This window comes from Ochlerotatus camptorhynchus, unplaced genomic scaffold (genome assembly GCF_037179485.1).
Source record: "Ochlerotatus camptorhynchus isolate MF236.1 unplaced genomic scaffold, CSIRO-AGI_Acam_v1.1 ptg000070l, whole genome shotgun sequence".
Classification (NCBI taxonomy): domain Eukaryota; kingdom Metazoa; phylum Arthropoda; class Insecta; order Diptera; family Culicidae; genus Ochlerotatus; species Ochlerotatus camptorhynchus.
Genome location: NW_027040560.1, coordinates 7,605,448 through 7,632,521, shown reverse-complemented (window position 1 = coordinate 7,632,521; position 27,074 = coordinate 7,605,448). Strand labels below are relative to the sequence as shown.

Genomic DNA, 27,074 nt, shown 5'->3' with positions numbered 1-27,074 from the left:
TATTAACAAAACAAAAGCACGTATACAATAAAAGTGTGCTTCCACACGATGGTGACGTTAGGATTTTTTTTTCGAGTGATACATATGCGATACGCAGAAATATTTAAGGCTTCGAACAATCCTAATTCGTCTCCTGGACGCACAATAGACCGCTCTTTGGAAGCTCCTGGTTCCTTCAGCCCAGTCGTGCCGATTCCTGCCGGCGTTCAGCATAGTCGTCCTGGACCTGTGGCTGAATATGAATCAGGAGTCTTCCACCTTGCCTCTACAAGCAAGTACAATCAATATATTGACTATTCACTGCCTGATGCCGATCAAATTTTCAGCGATTCTGACTATGTTAGTCATTGTGATGATGCCTCTGTAACTCCCAATCCTGGAAACCCGAAACGCGCCGTAGAAAGCCCCATGGAAGCCCCCAATCCCTCCGTCTCAGTCCTGCCATCAGCAGCCTTCGTTCATCATAGTCGTTCCGGACTTGCTGTCGGATGGCGAGTATCCAATGAGACTTGATGATGGTCAGTTATTGCCTGATGTATCTTTGATTTCCAGGGAGATTCATGGAACTATGTGGAGCAGGTTTGGACAGCCATCAATCTGGGTGATCGCACACTATTTCTATGCGCTCTGTACATTCCACCTGATCGAGTCGGCAACAATGAACTCATCGATACTCACTGTCGGTCAGTTTTCACAGTTAAGATATTCATTTTTGGTGACTTCAATCTGCCAGGCGTTTCGTGGAGTCCATCTCATAGCCGATTCCTGTACCCAGATCCTGATAGCTCTACATTTCACGCAGGAGCTATTAGCCTTCTCGACAACTACAGCGCAGCGACGCTTTTTCAAATTAGCCATGTAGTTAACGAAAATGGTCGTAGTCTGGACCTCTGCTTCGTGAGCACACAGGACAGGGCTCCATCAATTTCCTCGGCTCCTTGTGCACTAACTAAGCTAGTTCCACATCACCCTCCTCTAATTGTCACTGTTGAGGACAAACTCGTGCGTGATTTCGACGACTATCCTGCTACGGTTTCTTATGACTACCGTAAAGCTGACCACCGTAGCATCATAGATGTATTGTCTAGCATAGTATGGGAGAACATCCTTGATCCAGATGACGTTGAGGCTGCAGCGCAAACCTTTTCACATGTCTTGGCATATGTCATTGACAGACACGTCCCGAAAAGAACTCACCACAAAGTGTCTCACCCTTCCTGGCAGACGAGAGAGCTACGTAGGTTGAAGTCAATCAAGAGAGCAGCATTGAGAAAATTTACGAAGTATCGCACGCTTCCTCTGAATCTACATTATGTGAGGCTGAATCACATGTACCAGCGAGTCAGTCGTGAATGCTTTTCATGTTTCCCACGAGGCATCCAGCGCAAACTTAAGCTACACCCGAAATGCTTTTGTAACTACGTGAACGAGCAACGCAGGGAATCCGGCCTCCCATCGTCTATGGAATTCAACGGAGAAGTTGCTGCCACTGTTCAGGATATATGCCACCTTTTTTTCCGAAAAGTTTGCCAGTGTATTCACTAATGAGATACTAACTGACAACCATATTAACCTGGCTGCCAGGAACGTTCCAGTGAACGATCAAACGCTGGGTGCAATTGATGTTAACTAGAGATGAACTAGCCTAAGGCTAAAAATCTCTTTAATCAAGAAAAAAAAATGATGTTAACGCAGAAATGATTTCTAAGGCCGCGACTCTGCTCAAGTCATCCTTCAATCCTGGACCTGATGGAGTTCCATCTGTATTTTTGAAGAGACATATTGCTAGCTTGTTAATTCCGCTTCTTCACCTGTTCCGAATATCTTTCTCAGGTGGTATATTTTCATCTTGCTGGAAATTTGCGCACATGTTTATTTATTTATTTACTTGTCTTCGTATAATAAAAACGCACAGACAGAATTATTAATGTCTAGTTAAAAAACTAATCCTATTCTTAAACATGGTTTTCGAAATATTAAAATCATAATCTTCACGCGATTCGTTGAAACGACGGCAGCAAACATCCAGTGGATTGTTTTGACCGTAGACTGTACGATGCTGAGGAATACGGAGAAGGTCATTTTGTCGCGTCTGCCGAGCCAGTGCATTGAACTGGATTTTCCCTAGAAGTTCAGCACAATCTACATTGTTGTCCAGAATGTCGAATATGAACAGCCGTTGCAGAAGAATCCTTCTATTAGCCAATGTTGAAAAACGAATTAAAGCACAGCGATCCTCGTACGGCGGAAGAACAACCGGATCGTTCCATGGTAACAGTCGTAGCATAGAGGTAACTCTAAGACCACTGGGTCCCGAAGAAAATCATTATTATTTTTGGCTCACTCAGTACCAGAACAACGGTCCCAAGCAGTCCCAAGCTATTTCACTCACCCCTGCATGTTCTGCATGAATTCACACACCCCTGATGTTATCTGTCAAACTTTCATAGCGAATCAAAACAAACATAGTGTAGTAATAGAATTTCAACTAGAATAGGGTACGTTAATCGTTTGCTTGGGACCAATAGGCTACTAAAGTGGTGAGCCAATTTAAAATCGTTAGTTTCGTATTGATTGTTGGTCGTAGAGCGTAGCGGACAAAGTTACGTTGAATCTTTTCAATGCGAAAGCAAAGCGTGACAAGATACGGTGCCCATACTAGAACGCCATATTCCAGTATGCTACGCACTAGCGAACAATACAATGTTTTTAGACAGTATACATCCTCAAATTGCTGCGTGTTGCGCTTAATGAACCCTATAGTATCGCATATGCTTTGGTGGTGGTTGTTGCATTGTGCTCGGTGAATTTCAAATTACTGTCCAGTATTAATCCTAGAGCCTTGATTGATGACACACGGTTGACACTTGAAGCGTTCATCTTATAATCGAAAATGGCAGCTGTCCTAGATCGGTTGAACGAGATGATGTTACATTTACGAATATTCACTTCCATTCCGTTTAATGAGCACCCTTCAAGAAGCGAGTCGATATCCATCTGAAGAGCGCAACAATCGACCATGGAGGTTATAAGGCGGAAGAATTTCAGGTCATCAGATCGTTAACAAACAGCACGAAAAGTAATGGTCCCAAATGACTTCCTTGGGGAACGCCGGAAGTAATTGCGAACGTTTCAGATGAGGTTCCACCGAGGCGTACAAAAGCTTAACGCTCAGACAAGTACGATTCAATCCATTCTCGATGAACATTTCAAATGGTCCTATCTGCTTTTATCGATTCTCTTCATCGACTTTCTCTTTTCATAACCACTGCTATGCAAACAGATTTCGCGCTAATTCTACCACATAGTTTGATAAAGGAGGTTCTTATCTAGCGTCCAAAACGTCAAATACAACAGGGAAAGGTTTTGCAGCTGAGTTATTAACGAAAGAGAAAGTCGATGAAGAGAATCGATCAAAGCAGATAGGACCATTTAAAATGTTCATCGAGCATTGAGTAAGCCACTGAGGGAATCCCATGCGTTTGAGTTTTTCCACTGCCAGTGCATGCGGCACTTTGTCGAATGCTTTAGAAAAGTCGACATAAACTGCTTCGACCTGTTGTCGCTTTTCAAAGCTGTCCACAAGAGAAGAAACGTACACGGTAAGAAAAAAGTACCCAAAATTGAGTTCCTTTCACTCATCACGTGGCTTCAGTGGGGCTAGGTAAAATTAAGTTAAAGAAGAAAACTCAATTTTGAGTAATCCTGATCATGAATCCACGTTGACCAAGTTGACAAAAAAATAATAAAACGGAGCAGACTGGAACCGAACCATGGACGTTGAGATTACGGGGCCCGTGTATTGACCACTCGTCTATCAACGCTTGTGAAAATGAAATGGTTAAAGGCGCATAAGAGCAACCTCAATGAAAATAAACTTATATTTGAGTTCATTTATTATTACTCAATAGTTGAGTAAATTTTAATAAACGCCGCTCCTCGGAGATGAACCAGCCCACGGCTGAAAATCTCCTAAATAAAGGAAAAAAAAAACCAACGCCGCTTTTCTGATTCACTCAACGGCGGACCTCAAATGATAGAACCCAACGTTGAGTTTTTTTTAACTTAATTTTGAGTATTTTTTTTCTTGCCGTGTAGCACATCAGGTTGGTTGTTGTTGACCGATTCCTGACAAATCCATGCTGACTCTCTGATATCACATGTTGAACGTTACGATACAAAGAATCATGGACAAGACTCTCCAAGACTTTAGGAAAGCAACTCAAAATCGAAATTGCACGATAATTTTCGACGTCATTAACATTACCACACACCAAATTTCTTAAATCTTGTTCGGTACTTTTTTTTTGCTGGATTCGTTCTGTAAAATATAAATTTTACCGAAAACTTTGTAAAAGTATTGATTTACCAATTTTCCGCAATCAAAACTGCTGAATTTCCGTAATTTATAGAAATCTACCGAAAACTGTAAATCAAAATTACTGATCTAAATCGTAAATTGCTACAATTCCGCAATACTGTAAACATTGTGACGAATGTGCTGTAAATATAATCTTTTACAAAAACAAACAGCAGTAATGTACCAGACTTTTGTAAAAAATACAGAACAGATTTGCAAACTTCACACTGTAAAGCTTTGCTGTCATTTTGAAGTTGAGTGTTCTTTAGCTATCCTTAGTGAATAGTAAGACGTTACTTTTTTCCTATAATCCGTCCAATTTACATCGAAAGTATAAATTATATAATGCTTCTTCATTTCTTGGACAATTGCTTTCAGACGACATGGACATTAAATGGCCAAATCTCACACACAAACCTCGTCCCCAACAGCAAAAAGCGAATTTGTGCACGGTTCGCTACTGGGTCGCTAACCACGGTCAGGTTCTTACTTTATATACGGACGCACGATGAAAATGTATGTTTATAGATAATAAATAGATTATTAGTCAAATAAATGATTAATTAATCAATAAAAATCATGTTATTAATGATTAATTCAGGCAAATTAAGTACAGCCATTCGGTAAAAATTATACCGAACGCTATATTGCAAACTTCACCGATCATTCAGCAAAATTTACAGTCCTGGTCCGTACATTTTGACAGCTCACAAAGTGAACAAAATTTACCGAACGGATTGTAAATAAAAAAAATACCGAATAGATTACCGAATGTTCAGCTGTTCCATATTCGGTAAAAAATTACGGTATACTGTAAAAAAATCTTAGTGTGCACTTTTATGAATGGGAGTGATGGCTGCAGTTTTCCATTTGTTGGGAAATATGCCCTCCGAAAGAGATCTGTTGAAGAGTATACTCACAGGTAAAGCGATTGACTCAGCACACCGATTGATGAAGAAAGGTGACAGACGATCTGGACCTGCTCCTTTCGAAGTGTCGATAGAAACCAGCTTAGCAAAAACATCTTGCCGAGAGAAGTTGTAGACGGTCACGTTCAAGTCGTAGTGCGGCAAATTGCTCAAGTACGATTCAGTCAAAGGTGGTCGGTTATTACTTTGCACACTTGGGGGTCCTGTTTCAAACTTGCTTCAGTACGATGAATGTAGCAGCGAAAGTATTGTGCATGCAAAGAGTTATATTCGCTCTCTAAGTCACGCAGCTCAGCCTTATGCTGTTCATTCCTAGACCGAAAGTAACGCTTCCTTGCCCTGCGTAGACGATTTCGCAGCCGTTGCAGTTCATTGTTCCACCATGGTTGTTTCTTCCTGTGGGTATCGATCCGTTGTTTTAGAGGCACAACTTCGCTTATGATTCCATAAAGCTTGTCGTAGAATATCGATACCGCTTCGTCGACACTGCATCCAATTAGAAGATTCACCCATCCGACGTCCGAAATCATTGAGCTCAAAACTGCAAAATCACATCGCTTGATGTCAAAATCTAACGGATCAGTTGTTCGGGAAATTTCTCGATGAACATTTCAAATGGTCCTATCTGCTTTGATCGATTCTCTTCATCGACTTTCTCTTTCGTTAATAACTCAGCTGCAAAACCTTTCCCTGTTGTATTTGACGTTTCGGACGCTAGATAAGAACCTCCTTTATCAAACTATGTGGTAGAATTAGCGCGAAATCTGTTTGCATAGCAGTGGTTATGAAAAGAGAAAGTCGATGAAGAGAATCGATCAAAGCAGATAGGACCTTTTGAAATGTTCAACGAGATTTCACATTCGCTTGCAGTTTCAATCACAAGCACCAATGGTTTATGATGTTCATCAACACGCAGTAGCGGTGACGGGGGCGCCACAAGCTCGAGTACATTGATATCAGTAGAGAAAACCAAATATAGTATCCTTCCATTCGCATTACTATAATGATTCAACTGATGCAGACCATTAGCGATGAACGATTCAACCACAGTGAACTCCTGCTCAGAAGACGTATTTGTAGGTAGCAAATATCGCAATTCATCATCATGGTCCCAATTCAAGAAGGGTAGATTGTAGTCGCCAACAACAACAACCAAACCACGATCACCCGCTTGATCCATCAGTCTTTGAACACATGAACAGTGCTGTTCATACAATGCATTGTCGCTGTTGGGAGGGAGATAAATACAACAGACGAAGCGTTCAAATGTAGGCAGCTTGATCCGAACGATTATTTGCTCCAGACACTCGGTACCAGCAATCGAAACAGCGGCACTGTTCAATGTTTCCCGTCCACAAAAAAGGAAGGAAACGAGCTGTGGATAACTATCGAGGAATTACATCGTTAAGTGCCGTTTCGAAGCTATTCGAGCTAGTGATTATGGAAGCGTTGCTGTCCCATTGCAAGCAGTATTTGAGTGCTGATCAACATGGGTTTACTGTCGGCCGCTCTACAACTACCAATCTACTGTGTCTCACATCGTATAGAACCGAAAGCATGTCGGATCGGGTTCAAACGGACGTTATTTATTCAGACCTATCCGCAGTATTCGACAAGTTGAACCATGCTATCAACAATCAATACGAAACTAACGATTTTAAATTGGCTCACCACTTTAGTAGCCTATTGGTCCCAAGCAAACGATTAACGTACCCTATTCCTGTTGAAATTCTATTACTACACTATGTTTGTTTTGATTCGCTATGAAAGTTTGACAGATAACATCAGGGGTGTGTGGATTCATGCAGAACATGCAGGGGTGAGTGGAATAGCTTGGGACTGCTTGGGACCGTTGTTCTGGTACTGAGTGAGCCAAAAATAATAATGATTTTCTTCGGGACCCAGTGGTCTTAGAGTTACCTCTATGATGCTATTGCGATTGCTAAACTCGACAGGCTCGGTGTATGCGGTAATCTTCTGAGTTGGTTTCGATCATATCTTACCGGTCGGCAACTAAAGGTTGCCATAGGAGATTGCAGATCAGCTAGCTTCTTCGTCACATCAGGTATACCTCAGGGAAGCCACATGGGACCGTTGATTTTTATACTGTACTTCAACGACCTGCATCTGGTCATCGAAGCTCGCAGATGACCTCAAAATCTTCCTACGAATCTGCTCCATTGCTGACTGTCACTTTCTTCAACGTCAGCTGAATGTATTCGCTAGTTGGTGCAGGTTAAACAGAATGATAGTGAACCCAGCCAAATGCTCCGCTATTACGTTCTCACGAAAACAACAACCGATAATATTTAGCTATGACCTGTTTGGCTCGACAATCGAACGCGTGAATCAGGTGAAAGACTTAGGGGTGATCTTGGATTCGCAGCTTTCATTCAAGCAACACATTGCATATGTTGTTGATAAGGCGTCAAGAACTTTAGGGTTTATTTTTAGGATAGCTAAAAACTTCACTGATATCTACTGTCTATAAAATCTCTCTATTGTTCGCTTGTTCGATCGACGCTTGAGTATTGTTCAGCGGTTTGGAACCCAAACTAAAACAACGGTGCCGAGAGAATTGAATCTGTTCAACGTCGCTTTCTTAGTTTTGCGTTGCGTAGATTGCCTTGGAATGATCCGTTTCGATTACCCAGTTACGAAAGCCGTTGTCAACTTATCGACCTAGAACTTTTCCGGACTAGAAGAGATACAAGTAGAGCCCTAACCGTGGCCGATATCCTGCAAGGAAGGACAGATTGCGAGGCTATACTGAGGCAAATTGACCTGAATGTTCAACCTCGACCGCTTGGTAATAACCTTATGCTAAGACTGCCTCTACGTCGGACAAATTATGGAGCGTACGGTGCGATTTGCGGACTGCAGAGAACATTCAACAGAGTTGCATTTGTTTTCGACTTTCATCTCTCCCGTGATGCGCTTCGTCGAAAGTTTTTTTTCTGTTTTTCGCCGACAGGAGTAACTGACTATAAGATATATAGTTGAAGATGCTAATTTCGAATAACTGACTGAAGTGGTAATTTTTATACGATAGATGAGGAGGAGATGAAAGTATAGAATTGATAGTTCCGTTTAGATTACGGCAGTGTGAAAATTGCATATAGAAGGGTAGATAGCGAGCTAAGACATCTTTGAAGTAAGGTACAAACCGGTTTTATCATCTCTCTTTACCAAACTCCTCCTTTGGAGAGGGATGGTGAGGGCTGTGTCCCGCCACCACTGGCAAAAAGAGATGATCGCCGACCGCTCAAGTACCAACGATGTGTTTGAAACAGTTCTACCAATTTTGACCGCACTCCAGTTGTTATTCGAAGGTTTGGAAATTGCAGCTATAGTTTACCCCTACCACTGTATGTGCTTCTGTCATCGTCGACTTGACGATCTCGAGGGGACACGGGTGGGGTGGTGACCAGTGGTGGCGGGGGGGACACCCCTCACCATCCCTCTCCAAAGGGGGAGTTTGGTAAAAAGAGATGATAAAACCGGTTTGTACCTCCCTTTAAAGTTGTCCTAGCTCGCTATCTACCCTTCTATATGCAATTTTCACACTGCCGTAATCTAAACGGAACTATCAATTCTATACTTTCATCTCCTCCTCATCTATCGTATAAAAATTACCACTTCAGTTCGAAATTAGCATCTTCAACTATGTAAATCGTTGACTTCACCAGAAGTAATACTAAACATAGTCAAAGTATAAGATATATGTTTTTTAATGATTTTTTTATGTTGTTACCATACTTGAATATATTTTTATTTTACCATAGTTGATAAGGTTAACATCATTGGGGCTTCATCCAGCCTGTTGATGTAAAACAACAATAAGGCTATTCCGAAGGAAGCAGCATTATTTTTAAAATTTCGACCCTTAGCTTCTTCCAATATAAAGGTTCAAATCTCAATATTTCCCCACATGGAAAATAGCACCGGAATCCACCCTGTTAAGTAGCTCGAGAGATCGAATTCCACAGCCGCTGTTTGGTTTTGGCGTTCCGTTTGTCCTGTGATGTCACCGAAGTCAAGTGGGCTGCATCGACAATATCCCTGGAAAGCACTGTTTTCAGAACGTGAACTGATCTATCCCAAGGTTGCAAAGACTCATTTCAGCTAAAACAATGTTTTTCTAAATTATGAAATAATTAGATGCCATGATCAAATTTTGAATTGGTAGGATACAAGAAGAGGTTGCAAAGAATGTGTTTGACATATTAAACCTGTTTATTTCACTTCATGAGAGTCACAATCAGCGATTTTTCACAAACTCACTCACTCACTCAGCGATCAGCAAATCGCTGATTGTGACTCATAGAAAGCAAAATTTACAGGTTTTATGTTTCCAACGCATACTTTGTAACCTCTTCTTGTAAGTTACAAGTAAAACATGCCATCATACCATCTTTTGGTTTTATTATTCCGAAAAACATTATTTTAGCTGAAATGAGTCTTTGCAACCTTGATCTATCCATCAATTCCTCTTACTTGAACTCGTCGTAGTTTTTCGCCGCGTACACAGCCCTCAGCTTGGCATCGTTGCGCAACTGATACAGCTCATCGCCTTGAATCTTCTGGAGGCATTCAGCTTCCAACTTTTTGATTTCCGCCACCGTCAGCATTGCGAACACGTCTTCTTTCCGGTAGAATTTTCGAAACAATAAACAAACAAAGCCTGACGCAAAATCAGTTGCCATGGGTACCTTCTTTTCGTTCAGTTCCGGCATGGACAAGCTCGGAGTAAAAAAAAAAATAATACACAAAGTCAAGTTTGTTTTCAAATTTATTATCTTTACCAATAATCGATATCGTAATTCACTGTCCATTTCGCAATACACTGTTTCTTGCTGCTACTGTTCGCTTGATTTTGTTTCTCCTAAATCGAAAACTGTTTCATTATCCAATATACTGACATACATAAGATGGGATCTACTGTTACAGTCAGGGTTTACAATATGGTTTTTTGCTACAATTGGATTCGAAAAAAAAGAAATCCTTCAATACAACAAAAATATCTAACAAAAGAGAGTACAGTAGATTTCTATTTTATTTCTTATCATCAAGAAATTAAAATTGGTTTCTTCTCTATTGAGAGTCTATCGAGGAAAACTCAAGAGGAAAGTAATTGTAAAAAATATACAAACTTGTATGAGCTTCACAATATTTTGCAGGCGAGCGGGACACATAATTATAATTTTTGAGTTGCTTTACCTCGCGATGTTTTGAAATATGTGAGTGGTTGGGTTGTGCAGCCTAAGAACTTGACTAATCTTAGGCTTCTACTAAATACAAATACAGAATCAGCAGTTAAAGTTGGGGTTAAAACACATGGATTTACAATTATTCAATTACTATGCAGATGATTATGAAGGCTGCTGGTCGCTACTGCCAGTTCCTTCCAGCAGTAAATTGCGTTCTACCTCTAGCAGAGTATTGTTACTATGATCACTAGCAGTACTGTTCGGCATCTGGATCATTTCTGTTCGTAACCCGTTGTCCGTTCCGACGGGAATCATTTCATGCAGCAGTTCCCGTTCGATGGCTAGATTGAGTTCGTCATGCGGAGCGACGTCTGTCGAGTGTTCCACTGGCGCCGGCTGGCGAAACTGATCGGATATTTCCTCAATTTTGTTGTTTAGCAAGCTTTCCAGATCATCATCCAATGCACTGATAGCGGCGTCGTTGCCAACGCTGGGAACAGTGGAAGAATTTTGGATCATGTTCTGTTCACCGCTGGAAGTGGATGATGAGCTATCTGGAGGAAGCTGTGCTGAATCGTAATCCTGAACGGACAGAGGTTTCAGACCTTCCGTAAGAAGATTCTGCAATTCTTGTAGATCCGATTCCAAGGGTGTAGTTGGATTGACAGTGGAGGAATGTTCCGCTACCGGAGCGACCTGTTCGGCTGCAGGAGGTTCAGATGGAGGTGATTCTTCAACGACATTTGGCTGATGGTCCGGCGATTGTGGAGCCGCTTCGACAGGTGTCTTATTCGCTTCGTTGTTGATGCCACTCGGTTCTGTGCTTGTTTCCGGTTTTCGGTATGCCGGTGATTCACAAGGGGCTATATTTTCATTGGATGCAGGAACGGGTTGTTCTTGTTCTTGCGAATTCTGATCATATTCATCCATTGGAATATCCGAGATAGGTGACGTGGAATTTTCCGGCTCATCGATCGACTCTGGCAGATGTTGGTTTTCGAGTTCCTGCTCGTTGTTTTGCTCTGCATCTTCGGCGTGATCGGCGGTTTCCGCCGGTTCCATCTCGTCATCGTTATCCTTTTCCGTTTCTGCAGGTGATGGATTTTTAATCTCTTTCGGTATTTGCTGGGGAGAATCATCCTCTTGGTTATTCGTTTCCTCTTCGTTCTGATCTGGTGCTTCATTTTCAGACTCCACAGATGCTGAGTCATTTTCCGTGACAATTGTTTCTTCTTTTTCCGAGGATTCAGGAGATCCGTTTGCTTCCTCTTGATGATTCTTTTTCTCTTCGTTCTGATCCGGTGCTTCATTTTGTTTTTCCTTTTCCGACTCCACAAATGCTGACTCATTTTCCGTGACTTGCTCCTCAGTTGTTTCTTCTTTTTCCGAGGAATCAGGAGATCCGGTTGCTTCCTCTTGATGAGATTCTTCGTCCAACTCCTCCTTGATTGGCATTGGGAACTCTGGTTCTTCCGGTTCCTCTGGACTCTCATCAGGGATGGCCGTTTCTTCCGGTGATTCCTCTTTGATAGGCAAGGAGAAATCATCCTCGACGGCCTGATGATCTTCGGTTTGCCGCTCCTCCTTCGCTTCCTCCGGCTGCTGATTCACTTCTGCTTGCTCATGCTCATCATCCATCGGTTCTTGTTTGATTGCAATAGGGAATTCTGGTTCGTTTGCTTTCGTCTTCTCAGCAGCCATCGAGGTGACCTGCGCTATCACTGGTACCGTCCGATCGGGCTCCGTCTCCGATTCGGCAATCGGAGTATTTTCCCCGGATAAACTGTTCGAAGAGGTGGACGTAGACGGCGTTGATGCGTTTCCGACTACGTTCGTTATTACCGGAAGAGGGGAGGGTGCTTGAGGTGGTAGAGCAGATTCCGTGGCGGCACTCTTCGCCGCTGCTTCCGCTGCCATTTTCTGACGCAACAAGGCGAATGGGTTGATTTTGACTTTCGATTTTTTCTTCTTCTCTGGGGGCTTTGGATCCTGCACCGGAAATACGGATGGTGTTTCGACAGGAGGTTCTATTACGTCCGGTTTTTCCCGCTTAATACGAATCCCGTCGAATGCAATGATCGGAGACGCGGGTTTCTCGTTGTAGGATGAACGCGATTTTTTCGGTGGAGGTGGAACTTCGGCTTGTTTTTCTTGTTCTTCCTGTCCCGGTTGAGGTGGTGCCTCGTCATGATCTAGCCGCTCCTGCTTGATTCTAATACCACCTGGAAGTTCTGCCGGATTAGCCACAATTTGCTCTTGTCGTTCATAGGCAGGATCGATCTTCTCCTGTTTGATTCTAACGGCCAAACTGTTGGGCTTTTTGTAAACCTTCTTCTTGGATTGTTCCGGCTCTGGCTCCTTGGCGTGCTTTTTCACTTCATCTTCTCCTGCTTCCTCCTCATCGTCATCATCATCTAGGACAATGGTTCTGATTTGTTTGACCGCCTCGACGGAAGAATTAAGCAAACCCTTTTCTTTTTTAATTTTTAGAATCAGTAGTGGCTTGGGGGAACTCTGCGCTGCGCTTTGTGATGAGCTTAGTGAAGAAGCAGGAGAAGCAGCAGCAGAAGATCGCGATTCGGGACGTTTCCTTTTGGCAGCAGGTGCCAGATGCAGATCATCTTCCAATCCAGGTTCTTTCTTTATATTGACAGCCAACTGTTCATCGAAAAGAGGTTCCTTCTCCAATTCCTTAGTAGCTTCCACCGGTGGTGCCGTTTCTTCCTGTTGAGGTGCTTCTGTTGTAGCTGAGGGTAATTCGGGTTCTTCGGGCTCTTCGAGCTCGATCTCTTGCTTGATTGGCATAGGGAATGGCAGTTCCTCAGTTTGCTGATGTTCCTGTTCTGTTGGAACTTCGGCGGGAAGAGAAGGAGCTTCATCTTCCGGAGCTGATTCATCGTCATCCTCATTCTGAAAACCGGAATAATTATCCATTGCGTCGTCGTACCCATTGTCCTCTTGCGCTCCGTTTTCAACTGTCTGATCTGCGTCTTCATCATCCATCGGTTCTTGCAGCTGCGACGGTTCCGTATCGATCTCGGTGCATTCCTGTTTGAAGGTCGTCTTTGCCAGTACCACAATCGGGAGTTTACCGGCGCAGAAAGCTAGCTGTTGGTCCAGCGTCATTCCACCCACTTCCTGAGCCAGTTCATATGCTTGGACCTCTTCCTCTGTCCTGTCATCTACTACTACAGGAGGGGGAGCCTCCACTACCGGAGAGGGAATCTCTACTGCCGGAGCAGGAGTCTCCACTGCCGGAGGAGGAATTTCTTCCGGAATGTCCTTTGGCACCTCGACAGCTGGTGTTGGAGCTCGCTCCTTGTTCTTGTCCTTCTTTTTCTTTTTCTTCTTGGCCTTGGCTTCGGAAATGCTAGCAATGGCTTCCGTTACCGAGCTGAGCAGATTGTTGATGGTGGCAATGTCGGTATCGCGGTCCAGCTTGGCGCCTGAGGTCAATAGTGATGCAAACTTTTCTGCTTCCGCGGCAGGAGTAGCTGGTTTGAGCGTCGCATCCGGAACGGATACCTTGCGACTGGTTTTCTTCTTGCTTGCAGACGGTGCAGCAGGAGCATCCGGTGCAAGTTCAAGCGGAGGCGGAAAGGGTATTTCGCGCTCTTCCTTTGGCAGATCTGGCTCAACAACGACTGCACGACGTGTTCGGCGTTCGGGATTAGCGGTGGCTGATGACCCTGACGAAGGTTTTTCAGCAGGATCAATCGGTTCCGCTTTCGGGACAATTACAGGTTCTGGCGGTGGCAGTGTTCCAGTGCAGAACATCATGTAGTGACGTGTGAGGATTTGCTTTTTGACGAAATACTTGCCACACTTTGGACAGTTTGCCTTCGGTTTAAGGAAACAACCATGCCACTCGTAAAGATTTTGGGTCTTGAATTTCTTGTTGCAAAAACGACATTGGATGTCCGGCAGAAGCGTCGGCGGTCGTCCCCGAGCGACACGACCGCAAGCGTTCAGCGCCATATGCTTGACTAGGGCCATGTTTTTGTCATACTTTCGTTTGCACTTGAAGCAAGTGTAAAGGGTACGGGTGAGCTGATGCCACAGATTGTGATCCTTGGATTCCAAAATGGTTTCGAAAGTTTCCCGACAGGAACCGCATCCAAACTTGCGAATCATGGGCAGATGTTTGACCCCTAAGTGACCGTCTAGCTCGGTTTGTGTCTTGAACTCATCCGAACAATACGAGCATGGGTGTTCAAATTTGATCTTCTTCGGAGGAGGAACGGTTGGCTCAACTTTGTCCACCACTTCCTTCGACGGTGATGGTTCCTTTCGTTTCGATCTCGTGTGTTTTTGCTCAACAACTTCGACTGGCTTCTCTTCCACCTTTTCCTTCTTATGTTTGTCTTCTTTTCGATCCCTTTTATCGTCTTCCTTTTTCTTCTTTTCGTCTTTCTCCTTTTGCTTCTTTTCTTCTTTTTCTTTTTGCTGTTGCAACTGCTTCAAACGTTCCTTCTTGGTAAGGGCTTTCACCGGAACAGCCGGTACTGGTTCATCCTTGACATCTACCGCGGCTTTAATCCGGGTCGTCGGCCCCGGGGATGGCGAAGGAGACGGTGGCCCTCGCTTCTTCTTGCCCTTCTTACCTCCCGCACTCGGACTGATGCTGCTGCTACTGCTAGTAGCAACTTCCACCACCTTTTTCACATCCTTCTTCTCTTCCTCTTTGACCGATGGTTCCAATTTGGGCAGCTCACCGAAATTAAGCTAAAATGTAATCACTCCAATCAAAAGTCAATCGCCAAACATTGCACAAACGACTCACCAATTTCCGTGTCGGTTCCACCAAATTCAAGTTCAAAATGGTTCTAGTCTGCAGATTAGTGGCAGCGCACATCAATCGATACTCGTAGAAATCATTGATCTTATCCACACAAAGAGAGCAGATATTTTGCGGCATTTTGTCGTCTTTGCAGACCTGAAAGACGATTATTTTCATTCGAAAACAAAAACAATTTTAGCATTTAAACAAATCGATCGCTTTTTTCCTTCTCCTCCTTTTTTATCATCCCGTACCTGTATACCAACACATTCCTCGATTTTTTTCGCCAGCGACGCTTCTTCATCCTCGTCGCCGACAATGATGGTTTCAGCCCCGTCGATAATTGGAATCTTGTGCGGCTGATCCACCCCGCACAAACGGCATATTTTATGGATCCGCTTGTGCAAAATGTTGATCGCGAAACGCTCCATCATGCTGGGCACGATTTCCGACGGCCGTAGGTCTCTTTCTGCACGGATTTACGGGTCGAAAATCGATTTTTTCACTAGCACCTCAACAGAGCACACACAGCTACTTGGGATTCGCTTCCATGTTTTCTGACACTTTTTTCTCCTTCTTCTTGCTTTCTACTCGGGAAGAAGCTTGCTCCTGCTCCGTTTGGGTTCTTTTTTTGCTGCAGCTTGTTTGACAGCGAATGGGTGTGGGTGGGTGTGTGTGCGTGCAATCGTTGCGTGCATCGTGCGGCGATGGAACCCAGTGCGACGGCAAAGGGATTCCGATCGTTACACCACGCTCATCAGGCTTCGGCTTCGTTCTGACCAAGGTGACTACATATAGGTGTTCTAATGTGTCAAATTCATGATTCAGCCATGTTGGATTTTTGTATGGGACAGCGACCGACTTTGTTTACAATTTGCTCTAAAACCGCACTTTTTCCCCCCGCGACCTTCTCGCCTATATAGTGACAAAGCTGTATCACCATTTGTGTACCCACCATGGTTCTGACGGTTCTGACTGACGAACTCCTCATTTTACCTGTCAAACTTTCATAGCGAATCAATACAAACATTGCGTAGTACTAGAATTTCGACTAGAATGGGATACGTTAATCGTTTGCTTGGGACCAATAGGCTAGTCAAGTAGTGAGCCAATTTAAAATCGTTAGTTTCGCATTGTTTGTTGATAATAGCGTGTTCAGATTTAGAAAATTGAATATCGAAGAAGTTCAGTGAACGTAGTAGAAACAACAATCAATACGAAACTAACGATTTTAAATTGGCTCACTACTTGACTAGCCTATTGGTCCCAAGCAAACGATTAACGTATCACATTCTAGTCGAAATTCTAGTACTACGCAATGATTGTTTTGATTCGCTATGAAAGTTTGACAAGTAAAATGAGGGGTTATTGGTTTTTCCTATGTTTCAAGGGGTGAATCGATTAGCTTGGGACCGAAGAGAGTACCAGAGCTGAGCCAAAAAGTTGAGCACATTTCTTCGGGACCTTCTGGTCTTAGAGTTACCTCTATGGTAGAAAGAACTTCAAAAAACTTCGTAGATGTTCAGGAATCTTCGTAGAGTTTCAATGAACTTTTTAGAAGTGCAGTGAATTTAAAGAAGCTCAAACCCTAATATAAAATTACCATAAACGAACAATAACCCAAATAATAGAACTATTCTACAAATGGTTTGGATGATACCCCGAACACGTCGTTAAGCAAAATAAACATAACATTTTTATTAGGGAAGGACTTTGAAAAACTTCAGGGAACTCATTGTATGTGTGAGAAATTTGTAGTAATTTGAATAACTTTGTAGAAATCGAGCGAACTTTAGAGAAATTTTGTGGCATTTTTTGAAGTTCATGGTTTTTTTTTCTTTAACTTCAGGACGTTTGGGGAACATCGTCGAAATTCATAAAATTTAAACAATGATAAATTTTTCGGGATCCTCAAAAATTTTCGGGACTTTCTTTTAATTTCTTTAAAGATTAATGGACTTTTAATGGCAAAAGTGGAAACTAAATGGAACTTCGCGCAAAACCAACGAGAAACGTCGAGGTGCTGCTTACCTCGCTGCTTACTTTGCAGAAGCGAAATACGTAGAAATTCGAGGAACTACATAAACCTTCATAGAAGTGAAAGAAATTTTGAAAAAGTTCTGGGAATTTCGTAGCAGATCTAACAATTTCGTAAAAGTTTAGCAAGAACTTCAGGGATCTTTGATTCAGTTTGGACATCTTCTTAGCAGTTTGTCAGTGATTTTACTTAAAAAAAACTTAATGGTCTTCTTGGAAGTTTTGGGAACGTCGTTTAACCTCAAGAACTTTCCACAGAGTGGCCAGTGAATTTTCATTTTCAAATTCTAGATTTTTTCCCGGGTAAAATTTTAAAAATTTCCCGATTTAACGTGCTCAGTGTACGTGCATTTTGTTAAACATTACCAAAGGCAAGTTTTCAAATATAAAGAGAGATTGAGACAAAGATTAGTAATTTCCATTTAATTCCACTACCTTATTTGCTTATCCTTGACAGATACGGCTATTTCGTTTAAAATGTGCAGACTTCTTCAGCGTCTTGTGCTAATACTCGACTTATTAGTACGAGTATTAGTACAGGACGCTGAAGAAGTCTGCACATTGTAGACGAAATACGCGTATCTGTCAAGGGTAAGCAAATAAGGTAGTGGAATTAAATGGAAATTACTAATCCTTCTCTCTCTCTCTCTTTATACAGGTATTCCACTAAGACGCCCACATTCATCAGGAAGTTTTCAAAGTTATTTGTTGAGCAATTGAGTCATGGAATATACTTATGGTCACTAGGCCAAACGCTATTGAACCCGAGATTGAACCATTGCCTTACATTTCGAATTAACAATTTTACGAGACGTTCTTGAAGAGTTTGTCAGCCCCAAAGCGCGGAAGGAGGAATGCCCATGGAAGAATGGCCGGTTGAATACTTGGAAGATGTGGAACAAATGTTGTAAACTTTGCTGTAAAATACTGCTTTTAACCAAATGAAACTCATTGAATCAATAATTCAATTTAATTATTTTATATAAATTACAAAATGCACCGTTAAGAACCCTGATTCTTATTTCTGGTGGATCGATATTTTGATTGAAAGTTATTCGAGTGACCCTGTTAAAACTGATAATCATTTCCGATCACTCACATGGCTCATTACACGAAACGAAAATCAATTATTTTATTTATGTGTTTCACTTATACATTTTTGCCAAAACATCAGCCTTATACATTCCATAAGACAAACCACATAGGTCCTATAAGAAGGCATAAAAGGTATGTGTGACCGCTTATACATTTCATTTGACACATGATCTTCATTAACTTTTTGCAAGGCGTCTGCGTATTAGTTGACTTATACATTTTATCAATAATCAGCAATAGAAATTTGCCAAAAGGTATAAGGAGATTTCTATCCGTGTTGTAAATTCTAGCACAGACAAACAGACATAACACTCACAAGTTGGGAGGTACACGGTTCGAATCCCATTATAACATAAATTACTTACACCCTGACTTACACACTGTAACGCATGACCTGCAGCCAGCGAGATCTCGACCACCGAATACGCTTCCTGTTTCTAAAACGAGTGGCGTAAGCGCCACCTCCGGAAAGGACCACTCGTCAAGGTTTGATTTGCCCGGCAAGAAACCCATCCTCAGGCGGGTTTATGGATGGAAGAGACCGAAATTTAGTTTGAGAGCGATTCAGCAGACTTGAGGGATCTTCACAAACGGTACTAAGCGAAAGTTGATGCTAACCGTCGTTCTACCGTAATACAACAACCCCACTCACATTTATCATCACTGGAGGAACTTTCCCTTTCATATCTCCTCCCCCGATCCTGACACGTGAGTGTGGAGACTGTTTTCCCAGGAGTAAATTCAACTACAAAAAAAAATGCTACAAAAAAATAACACAAAATAGAACGACCAAAACAGACATAACACTATCAAGTTGTTCATCGAACAAGCATTTAACGGTCAATTTAAAAGTGTCTTAGTTGGCAGTACCGGCACCTGTGGCGTGCATAGTCAATTCCCTTGCGTTTGACGTTTACACACTACCGCCATCTGTTCAGCGTACTGCCCACCACAGTATACTCAACAGATGGCGGTAATGTTTTAGCGACGATGTTCTACAGTGAGAAATATTCAATGTGTTATGTCTGTTTGTCTGTGGCTTTATTTTACGAACACAACATTTATTTCAGAGCTAAATAGTGGAAATCATTATATGATTTATTCGTGTTTCTAACCTAGGTTTATTCGTGGCACTTGTTCCTTTCCCATTTGTTCGTTTTGTTTGCTAGCTCTCCCTAATCGTGTGTGCGGTTTCCTGATCTGGTTCTAGCGATTGCTAGCCTAACTTGTTAATTTTCTTCGAGCTAATGTGTTTGTGTGTGTAAAGATTCGCATGCGTTTCATTTACTCACTGTAATCATTGTCGTCGCTGCCTTCCGTATCAGCACAGAAGCATCCCTTTGTCGGAGTGAGGTCGGCAAAGTAGCAGCCTATTCAAACGGGGGTGGTGTTGCACATTGCACCCCGGACTGGTATGGTGCGGAAATTCCCAATCGAACCCTCGAATTGGTACTGAACTAGCGCCGACGGCCGGTGGCGCAATGTGTCAACGAGGGGATCGTCGAAGACGAATAAAAATAATTGGGCCGCACGGAACTTCTAACCTACAGTTTGTACTCTACACGCACGAAAAACACACCGCGACACTAATTACATTTAAGAACTATCTGCTCGCACTCCCGCCTCTTCCACGGTTCAAGTCAAAGAGAACGAGTAGAAGTTTCAGAACCTTCAGATAGGTGTGAATTCAACGGTCATCGTGGCCGGAAGTACGTCGAATTATCGAAGTAATTCAACGACCTTTCAAACGACAATTTTCATCATCGTTCTCTGTAACAATTCAATGCTACCTCTCTTTCCTAATCATGCAATGTCAATCTACTATCTTGCTCAAATCGGTTACTCTTTTATACGAGAAAACGGTTCGGATTCGAACCCCGGACTTTAACGAACAGGTAGCGTATTCGGGTCAAATGGAATGAATTAGCTGAACGTATTGGGAACTCGTTGGTTTTTGTATGACAAGTGGATGAACGTTCCTTGGCGGTGAATACATTTATGAATTTAATTGTCAAAAAACGAAAGTTCATGCAATATACTTAAATGTGGAAAATTGTTTAATTAGGAATTCTGTGCAAATAAATAACTATATAAATAAATGGAAAAGCGTACTTGTTACAACACATATTGGGCCTTATTATAGGTGTCACTACACGGTGATTGCCGAATAAATCAAATGGAAATCACTTCACCGTCACGACAAGTGACAAGTTTTCACCGTGAAGTGACATCCGTAATAAGCCCCATTATACAGGGTGATTCGGAATAAATGTCCCTTTTGAAAATGGTCATAACGTTCGAACGCTTGCATGATTTTTTGATATCAGTATGTTCCAGATATACTTCATATAGGGGAAATGGGTTTTATGTTGACATATGGATCTATGATTGGACCCATCGCTAAAAATCTGCTATTTATCAATTTTATCTAGTTGAACGCGTCAGTGGGACGGTTTTAATTGATGTTTTTGGTCGCTATTGAAAGTTTAGTTAATTGCTGAATTTATGTATGTGTGTGTGTGTACAATCTAACCCCCACTGTCCGGCAGTGTTATTATGGAAGAAAACTGCTTTTTATTACCCTTCAATTAAAGCAGGTTTAGTCCGGGAGTTAGAAGGTGTTAGCTCTATTGCAGCTCCAGTGACCCATTTCAGAATGCCTGGTAATTCACGACCACTCCGAGGTCACTTTTACCACAAACGAAGTGACAGACGACTAATTGGCAAAGAAATCCATTTAAATAATGTGGTTCACTGTAATAGAATTTTCTTGGAAGCTTGTGCCATCATCCACCAGATGGGTTAGTTTTTTTGTTTTGATTTGAACAAAGATGATTTTGTGTACAATGATTCTTTGACAGTGTGCAAAGAGTGCGTATCATTTTGTCATTTTTTTTTTATGAATTTCAGTTTTGAGTAGAGTGAAAGAGATAGAACCATAGAGGTAACTCTAAGACTAGAAGGTCCCGAAATAACGTGCTCAACTTTTTGGCTCAGCTCTGGTACTCTCTTCGGTCCCAAGCTAATCGATTCACCCCTCGAAACATAAGAAAAACGAATAACCCCTCATTTCATCTGTCAAACTTTCATAGCGAATCAAAACAAACATTGCTTAGTACTAGAATTTCGACTAGAATGGGATACGTTAATCGTTTGCTTGGGACCAATAGGCTAGTCAAGTAGTGAGCCAATTTAAAATCGTTAGTTTCCTATTGATTGTTGATAGAACCATAGAGGTAACTCTAAGACTACTGGGTCCCGAAGAAAATCATTATTATTTTTGGCTCACTCAGTACCAGAACAACGGTCCCAAGCAGTCCCAAGCTATTTCACTCACCCCTGCATGTTCTGCATGAATCCACACACCCCTGATGTTATCTGTCAAACTTTCATAGCGAATCAAAACAAACATAGTGTAGTAATAGAATTTCAACTAGAATAGGGTACGTTAATCGTTTGCTTGGGACCAATAGGCTACTAAAGTGGTGAGCCAATTTAAAATCGTTAGTTTCGTATTGATTGTTGATAGAACCAAAACATTCTAGTACTTGGTGAAAATGCTAGTTCAATCTAGTAGTGGTGTTGCCATGTGGTACAATCCAGTAGTAGTGGTGTTGCCATTTGGTACACTGAAAAATTGCAATAGCAGGTTAGTCACCAAAGTTTTCGAGCCGCTCCGTCTGTCACTTCGTTTGTGCTTTTACTTACAATAAGCCCTATCTACCTAGACATACATCTTTCATAGAAAAGATCGCTTCAATTAATAATTTCCACTTCTATCAACTAGCTGACAATATAGAAATAATAAGTGAACTTACATTAGGAAATAAACTCAAGGTTAATGATGCAATAGATAACCTAAAAAAATCAATTTTTTCAACATCAACCCAAAGACAAATAATTACAGATCTAATCCAGACAAAATATATCCTTTAGCCAAAGATTAAAAACAGGTTTTACAATTATGAATACTGAAATAGAAGCAATAATCAAAGCAATAGAATACGCGGAAACCAAAAATATAAAGAAATTAGCTATTTTCACAGATTCGAAGTGTGCTCACCCCAATCAAAACGAAAATAATTTGATCAAACAGCTAATAAATATAGTTGAGAAATCATCGATAGAAACAGTCTATATTCAGTGGATTCCTGGCCACATAGATTTAGTCGGTAATGACAGAGCGAATCATGCCGCCAAGCTTGGAACAACTCGAAACACTATAGAACAGTTTAATTTTACCTTACAAGATTTGATTAATATTCTTAAGAAAGAAACAGAAAGCATCTGGCAAGATCAATACTCACAAATTTCATCTGAAAAAGGCAAATTTCACTTTGAACATGCTAAACAAACTTCTTTGTCACCCTGGTTTAAAAAAATGAGCTTTGAAACTTTAGACACCATCATGTTATCACGCATCAGGTCGGGACACATGACAACAAAGGACAGACTAGCTACATGGAAACTGATTCCAAATGATCGTTGTGACCAATGTGACGTGACAGAGAACCTATGGCACATACTGTACGATTGTCCAAAATACCATTCGATTAGAACTGGGTTTCCAATTTTATTAAACAACACTCCCATTCAATTAATTCTAGCCAAAAAAAATGAAGCAGAATATACGGCAATAGTTGAATACCTGAAAACAATAAAACAGAATGTTTGAGTCTTAAGAATTAACTTCGATTTTTGATAAAAAAAAATACATATAAATATATCTAATGGAATATTAACATAAACGAAGAGTATTTAGTATTCGATAGGTCTGAGCCAGATGACAGTTAGAAAAAAAAGCCCCGCATGTTCACTCTACCTTTATCAAATGGATAATGGTATCATAAACACACTTACAGATTCAAAAAATATTATTTCCAAATCAGGCACGTATATAGTTTTGAAATTTGTTCAACTGTATTAAATCGATTTGAATGGACATTTCTTACCAATTTTGTTTCGACTACCTCTTGATTCATCTGCTGGCAGCACTTACTGGCCCTTACCGGCGACCAACTCGTCTGCCCGCAAAAGCAACAACGCCTAAATCTCAAAGCTCTCCGGACGTCCCCTCGAAAATGCAATCGAAATATGTATAAGAACAATCTTCAACTGGAACGTACTGACCAAATCAATACATCCGGGAGCACATTCCCGATGCTTATTTTTCTCTCGCATGCCCGTCGTCGTCGAACGGCAAAAAAATGGAACTCGGTGAGCAATTTTGTGGTACGGAAACTCCCAACTGCGAAACACGTTCAGAAGCACTGTTGGTACACTTTCGCTCAATTTCTTTCGAAAACACAAAAAAAAAGTTGCAAGCAGCGAGCCAACATCAACACCGATTCTTAGTCAATTGCTGAATTTATGTATGGGCCCAAATTAGGGGCACTTAGGCCGACATTACATCCATTTCCCCTTTAACCTTCAACTTAGCATACTTTAATTCAAATCTCACTCCCTTTACCTTTTATTACCAGCCACATTTGTCACGAAAGTGAACCACAGCTGGCATGCACTTTTGGACTTCTGGCGATGTGTCTAAGCTAAGATCTGCTATTGAACGGATTTTCCACGCATGGTTTCTTTTTACCGCTATAATGATGCGAAAAATAAATGTTTCATTCTTTCGAAGAGATTTCAGCTTCTAGAAGATAACACACCAATTTATACAGATTTATTTTTACGTCCATCGAAAAGGAATGAAATTGCAAATCCTACTATCAATACGAGCTGATATTTGTACACAGTTTAAACCAAAAATACTTGAACATAAACTCATTTTTCCCAGTGATAATTGCATCTTTGCGAAACCGGTGATAGTTATTCTGAATCACCCTGTACATTTTTATGTGAATGTATAAGGCCTGTTCGGCACGAGGTTTGGCATAAATCTAGGAAAATGAAATGAAAATCGATCTGAACGGAATTTAAAATGCCGGAGCTGTATTTTTTTATTTGCATCAATAAGTAACCAAAAATTATTCAATTAAAGCATTCATATGGAATAAGGCCATCCTCCGATCCTCTGCTTTCCACATACACACATAGTTAATCATCACTCGTTTCACGGCGTTTTTTCGGCTTGAAGCTTTCCCACTTCTTATGATTTAACTCGTTAAAATCGCTGCAATTGTCCGCAATTTCCTTGAGATACTTGGAAAGCTTCAGCAGCTCCTTGTCCTTGTGGCGGTTCAAATGCGCTTCGGCAAACGGTTTGATCCTCAGTCCGGACTTGGGATTCATCAGAAAGTTCCGCCGTAGATCATCAAACATGATTGTATTCTTCGATGAATAATGACTGTATTTGCCCCAAATAACTCCCAGCGGTTTAACTTCTATAACGCCTCGAACCGGGCAGTGAACCGTGATCATTGCCTCCGAGTCCAGCATAAACACTAGTTTGTAATCAGAATGAGAAGTAACACCCAGCAACTTCATCTTTTCGACGATCCACTTCATCGAAGTGGCAGACCATATAGCAATGTCATAGTCCTGATATGCGGACGTTAGAAATTCATGCAAGTACGGCCGCATCAGCTCAGCCCCGTTTTCAGCAGCGGATCTGTGATCGAACAGGGTGTAGTCGATATCCAGGACCAGCAGGCGTTTTCCCTCTCGCGGGGGATTCAGTTCGTTGATTTTGTAATCACGGACCCGTTTGTTAATTTTGGACAGATATATTTCCTTGTTCTCCAACGGGACTTTATCGTCGTCATCGTTGTCTAGGTCGTTTACGACGTTACCGATGTCATCGGGCTTGGAAGACGCTTCCTCGATGTCCGCTTCCAGCGAGCCAACCATCATCAGTTTGAAATTTGCTTTCAACTCCAGCAAACCAAGACGTACCTCGTCGGCGGCAAATTTACCTGTGTGAGAATCATTTGTTCAGTGGAAATTGCCAAAACACAAACGTATAAACCATTTTATTATTTAACTGTCCCTAATTGGGTTGTTAAGGGGTATTTAGGTAAATACATACATATTCGAAGTCTGCATTATAAATGGAACCGAAATCGAAAATTTCATCATGGCCCATTTTGCCCGATAATTAAAAAAAATCCTCTTTAGTATAATATGTGTGACAAATAAAATCACACTCAAGTCGAGAAATTTTCCAATCCAAACAAAAAAAAACTCCCAGACCAGACCTGGAATTGAATTCAGCCACTTCCACAGCATGGTCTTGCTTTACAGCTACGCCTTTACCCACTGAGCTAATGGAGTAAAGACTCTAAATTTCCCATAGAAAACCTCGAGTGCCTGTGGATGCGTATTTGTCCCATGTTACAAAACACAGAAATTCGAAAAAAAATTTAAGTCAATTGTCATCTTGCCAGACAGAACTAGATTTTTTGGGTTTTTGCAGGCATGACAATCACCTTTAAAAGAACAGCTCTACAATTAAAACCACTACATACAAAAATTAAAAAAAAAATACAGTGAAATCTATTGAAATTTTGAGGTATTACCCAAAGTTTATTAAAGCACAGGTGTAATATAAGCTACAATGTTGACGTAGTGGTATGGAAAAAAAAAAGAAAAAAAAAATAGTTATGAACATTTGGCTGAAATGTGTATCAAATTCAAGCGGTTTTGTTAAATAATTCAATAAAATGAAAGCAATTTTTTAGATGTAGTTATTCAGCTGTCCTTGTATGTTTATCTAGCATGGAAATTAGTTTCGGAGATAATTCATATTGGAGTAATTTTGAGTTCATATGTGAGGGTAGTTAAAATGCTCAAAAAACTACGTTCCAGAGAATTTAACGTAAATTATCAACGTTACGTAATTCATCAGAATCAAAGTGTTTTTGAAATCGCTTACCTCCAAATTTGGATAGCAAAATTAACATCAATTATTAGTTTTGCAGGAGGTATCTCTGCATGGAATGTTTGGAAACATGTAATCTTTCAAATGTACTAACAATATTTCACATTATTCCCAAAATCTCTGGAAATAAATAAAAACTAAATAATTCCATACAACATGATGGAAGTTTCATAACTATCATACATGTGTTGATGCCCAGACCACTGAGAATGTATGCAAAAAATCTAATATAAGTTATTTACCTTCTATTTAAGGTACTTTGGGTATAACCATGGTTATTTTGATTTACGAAAAATAAAATGAAGTGCAGAATAAAAATCCTTGCGCCCCTCGAAAAAAAAAAGATCCGTCTAAGAACAAATCAAGCCCACTGGGCAGTCTGCGTTCGCCGGAGGCTTTACATGAAATTTCTATAACATAATTAATTAATGATGAAGCAATAAAACATAAATCACTAATTTTAATTACCAGCAAGCTATTAATTAAAATCCCATCATAAAAACCCCCGTATAACAATAATTCACCCACCTTTGTATTTCAAATTGAGCAGCTTCTGTCGTTCCGGCTTGACCTGTGTCTTTTTGTAGATTTCATGCTTCAGCACCGCCACCGTGTCGTGTTCGGTGAGATCCTCTATCGGGTACTCCTTGCCGCTCCATTTGACGATGATTTTGATCTCATTTGAAGCCTGGGGCTCCATTTTTCAACGATTTTATTGGACCACTTTTGGAACACTACTGCGAAACGATTGCAAATTTCACCTGTTTATCGTTTTTGCGGTTGGTGCATTTTGTTTTCGATATGCACTTCGCCATTCGGGCGGACG

General features: G+C 41.2%; 3 protein-coding genes across 3 annotated transcripts; all 3 read right to left on the bottom strand.

Annotated features, from left to right (window-relative positions):
- Positions 1 to 9,180: 9,180 nt before the first annotated feature.
- On the bottom strand, positions 9,181 to 9,927 carry LOC135697504 (uncharacterized). The gene is made up of 2 exons (XM_065217259.1): positions 9,787 to 9,927; positions 9,181 to 9,351 (listed from the first exon to the last, which is right to left on the bottom strand). The coding sequence occupies exons 1-2, from the start codon at positions 9,918 to 9,920 to the stop codon at positions 9,249 to 9,251; spliced, it is 237 nt and encodes a 78-aa protein (XP_065073331.1). The 5' UTR covers positions 9,921 to 9,927; the 3' UTR covers positions 9,181 to 9,248.
- Positions 9,928 to 10,078: 151 nt separating this feature from the next.
- LOC135697395 (titin) lies at positions 10,079 to 15,899 on the bottom strand. The gene is made up of 3 exons (XM_065217010.1): positions 15,534 to 15,899; positions 15,283 to 15,435; positions 10,079 to 15,224 (listed from the first exon to the last, which is right to left on the bottom strand). Exons 1-3 carry the CDS (start codon positions 15,711 to 15,713, stop codon positions 10,662 to 10,664), a joined length of 4,896 nt encoding a protein of 1,631 aa, XP_065073082.1. The 5' UTR covers positions 15,714 to 15,899; the 3' UTR covers positions 10,079 to 10,661.
- Positions 15,900 to 24,336: 8,437 nt separating this feature from the next.
- On the bottom strand, positions 24,337 to 27,035 carry Ublcp1 (Ubiquitin-like domain-containing C-terminal domain phosphatase 1). Its single transcript, XM_065217012.1, has 2 exons — positions 26,777 to 27,035; positions 24,337 to 25,283 (listed from the first exon to the last, which is right to left on the bottom strand). Exons 1-2 carry the CDS (start codon positions 26,946 to 26,948, stop codon positions 24,466 to 24,468), a joined length of 990 nt encoding a protein of 329 aa, XP_065073084.1. The 5' UTR covers positions 26,949 to 27,035; the 3' UTR covers positions 24,337 to 24,465.
- Between the last annotated feature and the right edge of the window lie 39 nt (positions 27,036 to 27,074).

Coding starts and splice junctions, on each gene's coding strand:
- LOC135697504 (XM_065217259.1), bottom strand. CDS start 9,920: ATGCTGACGGTGGCGGAAATCAAAAAGTTGGAAGCTGAATGCCTCCAG. Junction 9,352..9,786: donor AAAAACTACGACGAGTTCAA/GTAAGAGGAATT, acceptor AGTGCTTTCCAG/GGATATTGTCGATGCAGCCC.
- Ublcp1 (XM_065217012.1), bottom strand. CDS start 26,948: ATGGAGCCCCAGGCTTCAAATGAGATCAAAATCATCGTCAAATGGAGC. Junction 25,284..26,776: donor GCTCAATTTGAAATACAAAG/GTGGGTGAATTA, acceptor ATTCTCACACAG/GTAAATTTGCCGCCGACGAG.
- LOC135697395 (XM_065217010.1), bottom strand. CDS start 15,713: ATGATGGAGCGTTTCGCGATCAACATTTTGCACAAGCGGATCCATAAA. Junction 15,436..15,533: donor AGGAATGTGTTGGTATACAG/GTACGGGATGAT, acceptor ATCGTCTTTCAG/GTCTGCAAAGACGACAAAAT. Junction 15,225..15,282: donor TGGAACCGACACGGAAATTG/GTGAGTCGTTTG, acceptor ATTACATTTTAG/CTTAATTTCGGTGAGCTGCC.